Genomic DNA, 12191 nt, shown 5'->3' with positions numbered 1-12191 from the left:
TCCACTGAGATCCTGCACCCTCGTCGCTAGTGCCGTCTGGACGTTCTGTGCCAGCGCAATCTGACGTACCGTCACCTCTCCCTCTCCACCTGTCCTCTTCGCCTCCCGCATCAGATGCTGCGTGTACGCCGCTAGCCCCGCAACCAACCGCGAACACCGGCGGAAGTCCTTCGTAATCTCCAGTGCGAGCGATTCGATGTTCTTTTCCTCCGAAGAGCGATCTGCGAATCCAGGCCGGAGATGCTTCTCGTGCAGCTTGGACAGTGCGTCCATTCGTGGTCGGATGGCGAGCAGGATCGAATCGACCTGGTCCGAGACATCCATCCATTTCGGCGGCAACTCGTCGACCGAGAGGGAGATGTGGCCTTCGCGACTCCGCCGTGGGAGCAAGTTGTGCGACTCGCTGTCGGCGTGAAGCGAGGAGGAGCCAAGAGGGTCGTCCGCGTCCGTGTAGGGAGCGGAGAAGATGTCGCTGCCGGAAGGGATGCGGCGTGAGGAGGAGGGGCCAGACGACTCGCGGTACGAGAGGAAGAGGAGCGTTCGAGATCGCGTTTGGCCGAGATGTGAGGTGGAGGAGGAGGAGGCGAAGCTGCTGCCCAGCAGATGGGGCGGCGGCGTGGAGGACGCGCTCGATGGGTAGTGCGCTGCCATCGAGATCGCTGTGTTGCGCACCGGTGTTGCTCTTGATGGTGGAAAGTCAGGGAGGTTTGGTCCGAGGTCAAGAAGCATGCGAGTTGCTCCACACACCTTTCAGAAGGGTTCGTCTGTGCGTCGCCTGTCCAAAAATCCAAATTTGTTAGATCCCATTGGGCTTAGCCGGAACACGGACTGTTTTTGGGTCTGCATACGATGATCCACGGCCTGGACTCTCTTCTGCGCAGCTCCTACCCGCACCACCACAGCTTGCCAGCGGCCAACGGCGTCGACAGCATCATCTGTCGTGCTGTAACCCCAACAATGCCGCCCAAGAAGAAACAGAAGACGACCAAGCCGGCCGCACCCACCCCCCGCTCGACGCGAAGCCGCACCCGCTCCGAATCCGTCATCGCCTCGGCACCACCGCCGAAGAGAAGCACCCGGTCGAGAAGCGTCAAGGCGGAACCGGAAGACGATGTGATCGATCTCAGGGATGATGATGAGGACATTGGGGAGGTGACGAGTGGGTATGAGCTGCCGAAGACGGATAGCTGGGTCGAGGTTCCTCCGACGCAGCGCCCGGCGTGTCGAGAAGACGAGCTGGGTCTCATCCGACCCAAGGACATGGCTGCATTCATCGAGAAGGGCAAGTACAAGGCGAACGAGGACTCGATGGTCTGGCACGTGGAGCAGAGGCCAGCCGATGCGAGCTCGTTCTACTTCACGAAGGAGGATATGAGGGAGGATGCGGGTCCTTCGCGCTACGTTGCTGTCAGGCCAAAGGCGCGAGGAGGCGCGGCAGCGAAGGGCAAGGGCAAGACGGTGGAGACCACGATATCGACAGCAGGAAGGGCAGCGACCTCGTCTGCAGGCGCGCTGACTCAGCCGAGCCCAGCAACCAGCAGCAGACCAGCACCCGCGTCGCAGGTCGCCTCGTCACAACCACACAGCGATGGCTTGTCGGACATCTTCCTCGGCAGTGGCCAAGCGCAAGACGAGGAGGCGCCGACATTCCTCGATGGCGAATCGGATGAAGACAACAGGATGAGGCAGGCGAGTCAACGACCAAGGACGAAGAAGTCGCCGACCATGGGCGATAGGATCGCGCAGGGCCTGGCTAGCCAACGCTCGAGATCCTCGACACCACGAACCGCTCCATCAAAACTCGCAGCAGCCATGCAAGAGCCTACGAGGGAGCAACAGACCAGCAAGAAGGGCAAGGAGAGGATGCAAGAGCCCGAGCCAGCGCCAGCCAGTCAAAAGGAGAAGAGGAGCACGCAAGGCGCCGATGGCAGCGAAGAACCCAAGCGAAAGCGTAAGGGCGAAGATCTCAAGAACCTTCGCTCGGAGCTCAACGAAGATGCCTTTGCACGATCGACGGGAGCGCGACACAAAGAGGATTTCCGCAACAAGTTGGCTGCATTCTCACAGGCACGCAGGAAGGCGCAGATCGAGCGAGGCGAGAGTGTCGACTCCTCGTCAGACGAAGCGGACGATGGGCCGCAGAAGCGCAGACGCCTCGGCAACGGCAAGCGCGCTGAGACTGTGTCGAGTGACAGTGACACCAGCAACTCAGACTCCGACAGCGACAGCGACAGCAGCAGCAGCAGTAGTGACGACAGCAAGGACTTCATTGTCGCCGACGACCAGGTGGAGTACGAGAGAGGATTTTCGCCTCAGGATGATGAGGACGTACCTCCGCCGACAGAGATACCTCAAGCTCGACCTCCCACCGACGGCCGGTGGTACGACCGCGATGCTGATGGCAAGATCCATCTAGCGCCCATCTCTCACACCGCCACTGGCGCACCCTCCAACTCTATTCTCGCGGCACATGGTCTCGGCGGCGCCTCCGCCCGCAAGGGACTCGACGAGATGTGTCTAGACTGGGTCGAATGGGCTGCCGCCCGCGTGCTGCTCAGCTGGTCTTCCCTCAGCCTCGACGACCGCAAGCGCCTCGAGCGCAACCGCGCCGCCCTCCGCTCCCGCATGCGCTCCGTCGAGGAGAGCGTCAGCAGCGTCGCAATGCGCAGGCAGTTCAAGTGGTACCTCACGCAGTACCCGAAGATCGAGGTCGAGGCGCTGTTCAGCGACGAGGTGGACGAGTACGGCACGCTGGCGAAGAACGGGTGTGGAATCTGCCACAGGAAGTCGCAGAAGGCGCAGTTCAAGGTAACGTTCTCGGGTTTGCGATATGACCAGGAGACGCTGGGACCGCTCAGCAAACGCGACGACGAAGACAACGACGCCGACTCCGGGCACGAATCCGACAATTCCAGCGATTCAGACTCAAGCACCTCGAGCGACCGCAGCTCGGACAACGAAACGTGGCGCGAGCAAGGCACAGACTCCCGCTCCCACCCGAGCTACACTTTCTTCGCCGGTCAACACTGCGCCCAACGCGCCGCCGTGATGCACAAGCTCCACCACTGGGAATGGACGACCATGCAGACGCTCGCCAAGCACGACAGCATCCGCTTCATCCGCCGATTGCTATGGAGGACCAAGAAGCAGGGCAAGGGCAAGGATGGCGAGTTGGGCTGCGGCGCGTGGGAGGTCGCTCTCGCCGTCAACGAGATGATCAGCCCCAGCGGAAGGTGCGTTTGGAAAGGCATGGAAAGGGCCAAGGAGGGGAAGGGGAAAGGGTCGGAGCTGGAGAGGCTGAGGAGGAGGTTGAAGAGTTCGAGCGAGCAGGCGATCGAGGTGAACAGGGCGAGGTGAAGCAATGCGATGTGTTGTATGGCATTCAGCGCGAGCGAAGTCCTGGTCGTGATGTATAGTCTTCAAGACGCTGCTGTGCACGCGTGTGAATGCGGTTGTGTAGGACGATGTTGTATTGCGAGAAGCTGATCTTGAGAGTGCGAAAAGCGTTGCTGTTGGGGGTCTAGTTGGCGCCGCCGCTCTGCAAATCACGTTACAGGTCAATCGATCGTCAGCCGTGTTCACCGTCCTTTTGACTCGTTGTTGAGACCGACTTACCATGACAGCCTCGATCTCCTCATCGGAGAATTGAAGCGCTGGGGTCCTCCAAAACCTTTCCGGCAGCAGGTGTACGTCTTCGGCGACCTCCCTACCCTGCATATCCACATCTCCCAACAGCCCACTCCCCTTGCTCCCGCTGTTGTCGCCGGACTGTGATTGGAGCTTTTCAGGATGAAAGTGGGGGCCGGACGAAAAGACCTTTTGGAAATGGTCGAAGGATTCGACGATGCTGCTGGGTGCGGCGGGATGCGGGTGTGGCGTGTGCGACTCTTTGGGCGCCTTACGATCCGGGAATCGAAAACCTGGCTTGTGCACGTGTGCTCTTCGTACTAGCGTTCGCAACATGATTCCGAGGATGATGATGGAGATGATGGGTGAAGGGGAGGTCATGGGAAGCCCGATTTGTGCCGTGCTTGTGGAGAATCTTCCCCCTCGGCTCTCTCCGACGTCATCCTTTGAATTGAAATGTTAGAGTCGAGCACGGTTCATCTGGAGGATTTTCCGTGCGAAACAAGGTGGAAAGGATGCCATCTCCAATTCTCCAACACACATCTTCCTCACCATCATACACTTCACAGAACACAGAGCAACGATGGCCGACACACACACCGCTTCGGTCGAAGAGGCCAACGCCGCCCGCCTGCCCCTGGGTTATCGCGACCAGTGCTCTGCGTACGTTTCCAACACCTGGTCTAGCAGAAGCGACTGCTGGAGATGGTCTACGAAAGGACCAACATGCGCCTGGACCAGCTTGAGTCAGACGCTGCAACGGAGAAGGTGGAACACTGGCTGACTGGATGCTATCTTCGCCTTTGAAAACCGAACAGATTGCTCATCCCGCTCAACAAGTGCCGCAAGCAGACGCTGTATGCTCCGTGGAAGTGCGAGGACGAACGGTAAGTGTTGCAACCAACATCCGCCAAGCAAGGGATAGATTGGTCTACAACGACACCGGAGAGTCAAAGGCTCCAATGCCAGGTCCACAAGCTGCGGCGAAGCCAGTGCGAGAGCAAGCGCTGTACTATGCTGCGTGCTTTTGGCCATGCCAGCTGTAGTGGACGGATCACGGTTTGCCGTCGAGCCGGCTACGACTCACAGAGACTAGGGATGAGTCGGGCAAGATGCTGACTTTTTACATTCATACTCTGCCAATTTTGATGGCTCTGCAGCCACACATATGAGAAGTGCCAGTACGACGAGTAAGTGTCCCCGTTTCTGCAATGCTTTGCGTCGTTCTTCGGGCATCGGACCGCCGACGCTGACTTTGTTGCTCTTTCGCTCTCTACTGATCCTGCGCCGCCAGCTTCATCCGAAGACAAAAGGAGCTCTCACAACTCAAGAAGTCCAAGCTGGAAGCCGCAGACGAGTAGACTGCGCTGCTTTACGAGTCCCACTCTCACAGACTTGCCGACGGTCGCAATGCAAACCACTTGAATCATTCTCAGCGGAGTGCACAGTCGATGTGGAGAGACAGTGGGTATGCCTTTCGATTTCTAGCGCCGTGTCAAGCAGCAACGAGCTTCATGGCGACACTGGTGCAGATGATCTCTTCGTACTCTTCCTGCCGCCCAGGTTGGTCGTCCTCGTTGAGGAGGGTAGATGGGATCTGAAGCTTGTAGATCTTGTTGAGCTCTTTCCAATCCGTTACCGTCTTAGCCTGTGCTGGACCGAAGTGACCGTATCGGATGGCCTGATCGATGTCCACTGTGCTGTTCTCGTCTTCCGCCGATTCTATTGATGTCGATGCAGGGATTGTGAGATTCTTTTCGGACACGACATCAATCATGCTCTGAAGTATCGTATGCGGATCCGCTTCAGCTGACGAGAACTTGACCAGCAGCAATGACGTCGACTTGGGCGATAGGCCAAATCTTTTGAGCGACTCTCCGACATTATTACCCGGGTTGAGCATATAGATCACCTCCGAGTGGGGTGTCTTGGACTTCATTCCGCCGCTGCTCCCCTCGCCCTCCCTGAACACCTGCCTGTCCGCATCCCAGCTCCTCGCGCACACCACCGCCGCCTGCATGACCGCACTCAGCACGTGCTGCTTGGAGCACAACCGCGTCGGATCGAGAAAGGCAAAGTCCAGCTTGGCCCGCTCTGCATCTGCTTCCGCGACCGACTGTGAGGATGCACTCGTGCTAGTGGTGGTTGGACCCTGGGAGGCCGAGATGATGCGCCGGATGATGGCGGAGGATTGGGTTTCAGGATCGAGGTTGGAGAAATGCGCCAGGTGGACGCGCTGTAATGGCTCGGGGAGAGCTGATGGTAGCGAGATGGACTCCATGTTGCTTCTGCAGCGTCTCGTGTGCTGTGAGGTGATCTTGGAGGGTCAGAGACGGCTGGAAGAAGTGCGGATACGATGGATGAGAAGAAGTGGTGGAAGCAAGAGTTGCGCGCCGGCTTCCGAGAAAAAGCTTCTCTGGGTTAGAGCAGGGTTCACGCTTCAGGGTCCTGCTTCTGCATGTCTGTTGTTCTTCTCGAAAGCCACTCTCCTACGCTCGACAGTCACTCGTCAACTTGCCGCTTCAAGTCTTCTTCGCCCGACCGTCAGACTCACGACCATCGCTTCGGCGTCCGTGCGGATGCACGCTTGAAGCTCTGTCGTCACACATGGCATGATCCGTGCGTGGGAAAAGGCATCGGCACTCCCAGCAGCAGCTGATTCAGCTCGAGCACGGTACATCCGACGAGACTCAATTTCTGGCTACGCAGCGCCGTCTGTTGAAGGAAGAAGGGCACAGTAGCTCGTCAACTCAGCCATTGCCTCAACAAGCTTGGCTCAGCTCCAAAGCTGCAGCAGCCGACAACGCTTCGACAGATAAGAGGTCGCCTACAAGCCCGGATCCTCCGTCAAGACCACCATGACCATGAGCGAGCTCGCTGTCAATCAGAGTGCTGTCAGCACATCGGCTACTTCCTCGGGCGCCATGTCGCCGCACGACCCTGGCCTCTTCTCCCTGCTCAATGCGCTCTTTGAGCCCAACTTTCTCATCCTCGTCTCGTATCTTTGCATCAACCTCTACCTCGCCTTCCGCGTCGTGCGAATCGCGACCAAGAAGTACCGCCAGCTCAGCATGCTGCCAAAGGTCCATGGCGAGATGGGTCTCGTCGAGCTCGACCACGTTGGCGACGATGTCATGTCGGCGCATCAAGACCTCTTCCGCACAGGCAAGAAGCCAAAGGAGATCAAGACCGACACCCCTGTCGCTGATGCTCTGATCAAGCTCGCTACCTGGGCCTTTAGAAACAAGGCTCTCCACGCCAAGTGGATCTTTGCACTTCTTGCCGTGCTCAGCCTTGCCTCGACCTGGTACTATATGATCTCCTTCCTGCGTCATTCGTACGAGGCATACCTTGAGCGCTGCCATCTGACATCATTCCCATTGCCACCAACGCCGCCTCCCTTCGATCTCGGACGACCAGAACTGCTCGTACCTGCGTTACACTTGCGTGTCCTCCGCATATCGCAGTGGCTCGGCTCGCTGAGCCTCTTTAAGGAAGCTTGGATGGAGGTCATCAAGGATAACACCTCGTGGTGGTGGAGCAGCGAGATCTGCATCATCACCGTGGGCGCATGGGCCCTCTTTCTGCGTCACGAGGCCGAGCGCCTTCGCATCCCTCACGTCTGGACCATCATGGCGCTCGGACAGCTTGTCGCCATCAGCTTTGCCTTCAATCTCTTCAACCTCGCCGTCATATACCGCCTCGATGCCTTCGATCTCATTGCTGCCCGCTCGGACACGAAATTCAAGGCCAGAGAGCGCATCTTCAAGCCGCTGGAAGACGACGAAGATGATTCTCCGCCCACTATCTCCCCGCAGCCCGAGTCCGAGCGATTAAGGCAGGAGCAGGGAGGCTTCACCGTCGCCATGAACAGACCCCGAACAGCTCGTCATTCTCCTCCATTTGCTCTTCCTCCCACTCCGCGCGATTCTCCCGACCCCAACGTCAGGCACTTCAAGACCGACATCACCATCAGGAAGACACCGCTGCCTCCTCAGCCAACGATGATGGACAAGGTAGCTCGTACAATGCAACACTGGATTCCAGAGAAAGTCGGCATGCCTCTGTTCATCCTTGCTGGCCTCTCATCGGTACTGCAGCACCCCAACAGCTTTACGAAAGTGATGATCATGCACGTCTTTCCTCTGCTCGTCTCGCTCTACGTCACCTACAAGCCGCCTCGCGCTTCGAGAGAGAATCGCCCCACGATGGGGCGACGATGGCAGCTGCCGACGCCTCACCGCACGACACGGCAGATCTTGTCTAAGCTAATGTCGCGCAGCAAGCTTCGAGTGCCTTTCTGGAAAGACGCAAAGATGTACTTCCTTGGTCTCGCCGCCATCAGCATCGTACTGCGACTGTGGCTCACCCTCGCCTGCTTCTTGGAGGTCAACGGCAGCCGCACCTTCCTGCACCGTATCTTTGGCACGATCAGCTTGCTCTTTCCAACTACATTCTTCCGCCACCCAGCTCAGAGCTCGATCAGTTCGGATCATGTCTGCGTTGCAGTCAGTGCATCGGTCTTCGTACTCATCGAGAGCGGCCTGTGGTTGTGGAAGGCAGCTGTCGCAAGCCCAAGCGCCAAACACCCCGCCATCAGCGATCCCGACGACGAAGACGACGACGACGATGCTCCGCCAGGTATGATGAACTTTCCCCTGCCTTCCTCGCTCCGACTTGATCGAGCGGACCGTCATGTCATCGAGACGCAAGCACGCGCCGTTGTCGCTCTGCTCGCTCTATCGCCGTTCCTAGGAGGCAGCGCGACGCTGTCTCTGTACTTGGCAGCACGATGTACGTGGGTCGAGCAGTACGACAGGCATCGACAAGAACGAGACGACGACATCCTCCATGAACCAGGCCGTCCAGGCGAGATCGTCATCGAGAACAAAGAAGAAATCGAACTTGTCGAGAACGAGGAAGGTGAGCGATACATTGAGAGGCGAAAGATCAAGATCAGCGAGGCATTTCGTCGAGGCGCGCCCCGATCAGCACAGCCTGCCAATCCAGTCCCGTCTGTCCCGCACATGGACGTAGGAAACGGAGATCCACCGACGCCAAGCTCGTCGTCGACATTCGTACTCGACGGCACCCCTAGCGAGGATGATCACGGTGGATCGCAGCCAACGCCTCGCACTCGACGTCGTATGAGAGGCTCAACAGCGGACAGCGAGGCCGCTTCCGGCCATGAAGAGACCGCACGTCGATCGACGCAAACGCGACATCGTCATCCTCCGCAGCGGTATGGCGATCCCGTGCCCTTGAGCTCGCCTCGACGATGAGCAGCACTGCTGTCATAGTGATCATTCTCTCTGTGGCAAATTGCGAAACTGCATCAATGTCAGAAGTGTCTTCAGTCATGGCAGGTGGGAAGCGTGATCTGAACCCCATCTATGCCTTGTCTCGAAGAGGGCAGCTTGAGTACGAGACATGCAAGCGACACGCTGTGCGGGACGCCATGTTCCGCGGCGGAAGCGGCCTATGAAGCCCAATTCTGACCTCGCATATGCACGAGCGGGAAGGCGTCAAAAAAAAGAACGCACGCGAGAGTCCCGTCGGCGTTCATGACCGAGAAATAAAAAATGGTGCGACCGGCGACCCTTGACCTCTTGCGCACCAACCAACTTTGCAAATTCATCGGCGACCTCTTTTCTGCACCACCATCAGAGCAAATGGCCGACCGCCGCCTGTCCACCATCGCACACCATCTCTCGGAAACAATGACGACGCCGAAGGTATTCCAGCTGATCCCAGGTGTTCAGTCGTACGACTGGGGTATTGTGGGGGACACTTCGCGCGTTGCGCAGTTCGCGTCTGCCACCCCACAACTCAACTTTAAGCCGGAGAACAACAAGCCATATGCCGAGCTGTGGATGGGCACTCACCCGTCGATGCCATCCAAAGTCATCCTCCCGTCCACCTCGAACCATGAGGCGCTGTCCTCCCATCTCGCAGCGCATCCGGAGCTGATCGGCGAGAAAGTGACCAACAAGTTCGCCGACGAGGCGCCCGGCAGCCTGCCGTTCCTCTTCAAAGTGCTCTCCGTGGGCAAGGCGCTCAGCATCCAAGCGCACCCAGACAAGGAACTCGGCAAGCGACTGCACAAACAACGACCCGACGTGTACAAGGATCCGAACCACAAGCCGGAGATGGCGATTGCGCTGACGGCCTTTCGCGGGTTCTGCGGGTTTCGTCCTCTCTCCGAGATCACGGGGTTCATCAAGGGCGTACCGGAGTTTGCGCAGCTGGTCCAGGTGGATCCTGCCGAACTGGAGAGCGTCTCTGACGAGAACGATGTGAAGAAGAGGTTGAAGACCATCTTTTCCAACCTGATGAACAGTCCTGCGGCATCGTACGAGCCACTCGCCTCACAACTTTCCGAGCGCTTTGCTGCCGGTTCGGTCGAAGGCGTTCCCGAAACAGAACGACAACTGGTCGTCAAACTCTCCGCCGAGTTCCCCAAGGATATCGGCATCTTCTGCACCTTCCTCCTGAACATTTCGTCGCTGCAACCGGGCCAAGCACTCTTTCTACAGGCCAACGAGCCGCACGCCTACCTCGAGGGCGAGATCCTCGAATGCATGGCTAGCTCGGACAACGTAGTGCGCGCCGGTCTCACACCCAAGCTGCGCGACACAGAGACCTTGGTCGAGATGTGCACGTATCAGTCCGGGAGCGATAGGGGTCGATTGAAGGGGGTGAAGTGGGGAAAGGTGAAGGGTGAAGGGGTAGAGGCGCTGCTGTACGATCCGCCCATCGAGGAGTTCAGTGTCGTTACAATGCAGGTTGGAGAGGGGAGCACGGCGAAGAATGATGGGGTGGATGGTCCGAGTATCGTGTTGGTCCTGGAGGGAGAGGTCGAGGTGAAGGAGAGTGGGGACAAGGTAAGATTGAGCAAGGGGCAGCTGGCGTTTGTTGGCGCCGGGGCAAGTGTGGAGATCACCAACGTGGGGAAGGGCGAGGCGGCATTGGCGAGGGCGTTCGTCGAGGCCTAAAGAGCTGTACTGTGTTCGACTATGTTGAAGATGTAATACTACGAGTTCACGAACATACCTCATCGAGCAGCTGTGACCCATCGTACGAACTCACGACAATCCCAGCCCGTGGCGGTGAAAGCTGCTTCCGCAGTGCGACAAGACCATGATGAGGATGTCTTGCGAAGCTTTCACGTTCTCAGCCTGTTGAAGTGGTGGAACTGATGGTCCGGCTGGAATCGAGTCTACGACGTTATGAGTGCTCGAAGGTCTCACTGGCTGTCCGACAAGACGATGATGACGAGCACCTTGTTCGTGTTTCCAGATCTCCCGATTCGAGGGCCTTATCCAACTCGAGCAACAGGGAGTCTAACACCTGACAATTTGGGCTTAAATTGTTCATTTCCCTTATGTGTTTTTTTCTTTTCTTTGACTCTTCTTTACGCCTTTTTTTCTTCTTTCGCCACTCACGACGGCTTCTCCCTGCCCGTCATTCCAGTGTGACGACGATCTAGGAAAACGACCTCGTAGCACGCCACCAACGTCACCTGGACCCTTGAATGCAATGCAGAGATCATCTCCAGCCACCGTCTTGGCGCTGAATCATCTCCGCTTGCTTGGCAAGGGAAGAGCGAAAAGGCGGGGTTTGACCGACGAAAGAATCTTGCAAGCGAGAGAATTTTCGACCAAAACACCGGAACGGGCTTCTGGTTTTGGCAAGCGCGCAAGGTCACGTTGAGGGTCCGCGAGGAGAGCTGGTTTGCAACCGAAACGTGGCCGATGTTCGGAGACCAATGGCACGCTCGGTTCCCCGCTCTTGGGCGTTCAGAAAAGGTCTCGATCAAGCGCCGCCAGGAATGGACGCTGGTGGAACGTGGTTGAGTACGAGTACGGCCGCTTGCTCTCTCGAAAAGATCTTTCGTGGCGAGAACTGCGAAATGTCTCTCATGAACAGCCCCAAAGCAGCGGTAAAGCGAGCGGGAAATCTCTTTTGCCCAGCGTCAAGGTCTCAGTCAAGCGCCGCCGGGAACCTACGCTGGTGGAACGTGATTGAGGCAGGTCTAGATGGTTGTACGAACACGAGATCTGGATGGCCGCTTGCTCTTTCGTGCTGAGAAATGCGAAATGTCTCGGCAGCGGTAAAGCGAGCGGGAAATCCCTTTTGCCTAGCGCTGCGAGGTCTCAATCAAGCGCCGACGGGAACATGGGATGGTGGAACGTGGACTCGGGAAAGCCTGGTCGGTTGTACGAGCACGACGTTTGAGCGGCCGCTCGCTCTCTCGAGATGATCTTTGGTGTTGGGAGAGATGCAGGTTGTCTCTCATTGATTTCATTGGAGCAGCCCAGGAAGCGAGGGAGGATTCTGCTTGCCGAGTGTCCCAAGGTCTCGATGAAGGGCTGGAGTAAGACGCGCTAGTGGGTCATGTGAAGCGCAGATGGTCAGGCGAGCACGACTTTCGGTGTTTCGATATCGTCTCCCGTGGCATGGGTTTGCAGTCCGTAAAACAGAGCGACTGAAAATATCATGAGTACCGCTCGCAAGCGACGATCGTGGCAGGACGAAGCGGACACTCAAATCCAGCCGCCCGC

General features: G+C 57.8%; 7 protein-coding genes across 7 annotated transcripts in view; 4 read left to right on the top strand and 3 right to left on the bottom strand.

Annotated features, from left to right (window-relative positions):
• Nucleotides 1-651, bottom strand: part of PSEUBRA_003757 (Target SNARE coiled-coil domain protein) — a gene marked incomplete at both ends in the record, with an annotated part of 1241 nt that extends 590 nt beyond the window's left edge. Inside the window, one exon of the mRNA XM_059465155.1 lies at nt 1-651. This exon is cut by the window's left edge and continues 106 nt beyond it. Coding sequence (XP_059320584.1) covers nt 1-651 — 651 coding nt within the window.
• A 306-nt stretch (nt 652-957) lies between these two features.
• On the top strand, nt 958-3357 carry PSEUBRA_003756 (protein of unknown function DUF4211; the record flags this gene model as incomplete). Its single annotated transcript, XM_016436819.1, has 1 exon — nt 958-3357. The coding sequence occupies one exon, from the start codon at nt 958-960 to the stop codon at nt 3355-3357; it is 2400 nt and encodes a 799-aa protein (XP_016291761.1).
• Nucleotides 3358-3520: 163 nt separating this feature from the next.
• Nucleotides 3521-3963, bottom strand: PSEUBRA_003755 (Ribosomal protein S36, mitochondrial; the record flags this gene model as incomplete). Its single annotated transcript, XM_016436811.1, has 2 exons — nt 3521-3538; nt 3616-3963. 2 exons carry the CDS (start codon nt 3961-3963, stop codon nt 3521-3523), a joined length of 366 nt encoding a protein of 121 aa, XP_016291760.1.
• Nucleotides 3964-4210: 247 nt separating this feature from the next.
• Nucleotides 4211-4988, top strand: PSEUBRA_003754 (NADH:ubiquinone oxidoreductase, B18 subunit; the record flags this gene model as incomplete). Its single annotated transcript, XM_059465154.1, has 4 exons — nt 4211-4290; nt 4446-4514; nt 4788-4817; nt 4922-4988. 4 exons carry the CDS (start codon nt 4211-4213, stop codon nt 4986-4988), a joined length of 246 nt encoding a protein of 81 aa, XP_059321436.1.
• A 134-nt stretch (nt 4989-5122) lies between these two features.
• On the bottom strand, nt 5123-5908 carry PSEUBRA_003753 (uncharacterized protein; the record flags this gene model as incomplete). Its single annotated transcript, XM_016436806.1, has 1 exon — nt 5123-5908. The coding sequence occupies one exon, from the start codon at nt 5906-5908 to the stop codon at nt 5123-5125; it is 786 nt and encodes a 261-aa protein (XP_016291759.1).
• A 577-nt stretch (nt 5909-6485) lies between these two features.
• On the top strand, nt 6486-8909 carry PSEUBRA_003752 (uncharacterized protein; the record flags this gene model as incomplete). The annotated part of the gene is made up of 1 exon (XM_059465153.1): nt 6486-8909. The coding sequence occupies one exon, from the start codon at nt 6486-6488 to the stop codon at nt 8907-8909; it is 2424 nt and encodes an 807-aa protein (XP_059320583.1).
• Nucleotides 8910-9347: 438 nt separating this feature from the next.
• On the top strand, nt 9348-10622 carry PSEUBRA_003751 (Mannose-6-phosphate isomerase, type I; the record flags this gene model as incomplete). Its single annotated transcript, XM_016436828.1, has 1 exon — nt 9348-10622. The coding sequence occupies one exon, from the start codon at nt 9348-9350 to the stop codon at nt 10620-10622; it is 1275 nt and encodes a 424-aa protein (XP_016291757.1).
• Nucleotides 10623-12191: the final 1569 nt, after the last annotated feature.

Source organism: Kalmanozyma brasiliensis (assembly GCF_000497045.1).
Source record: "Kalmanozyma brasiliensis GHG001 unplaced genomic scaffold PSEUBRA_SCAF25, whole genome shotgun sequence".
Lineage (NCBI taxonomy): Eukaryota > Fungi > Basidiomycota > Ustilaginomycetes > Ustilaginales > Kalmanozyma > Kalmanozyma brasiliensis.
The sequence above is the reverse complement of the archived record's forward strand: the minus strand, read 5'-3'. Positions and strand labels throughout refer to the sequence as shown.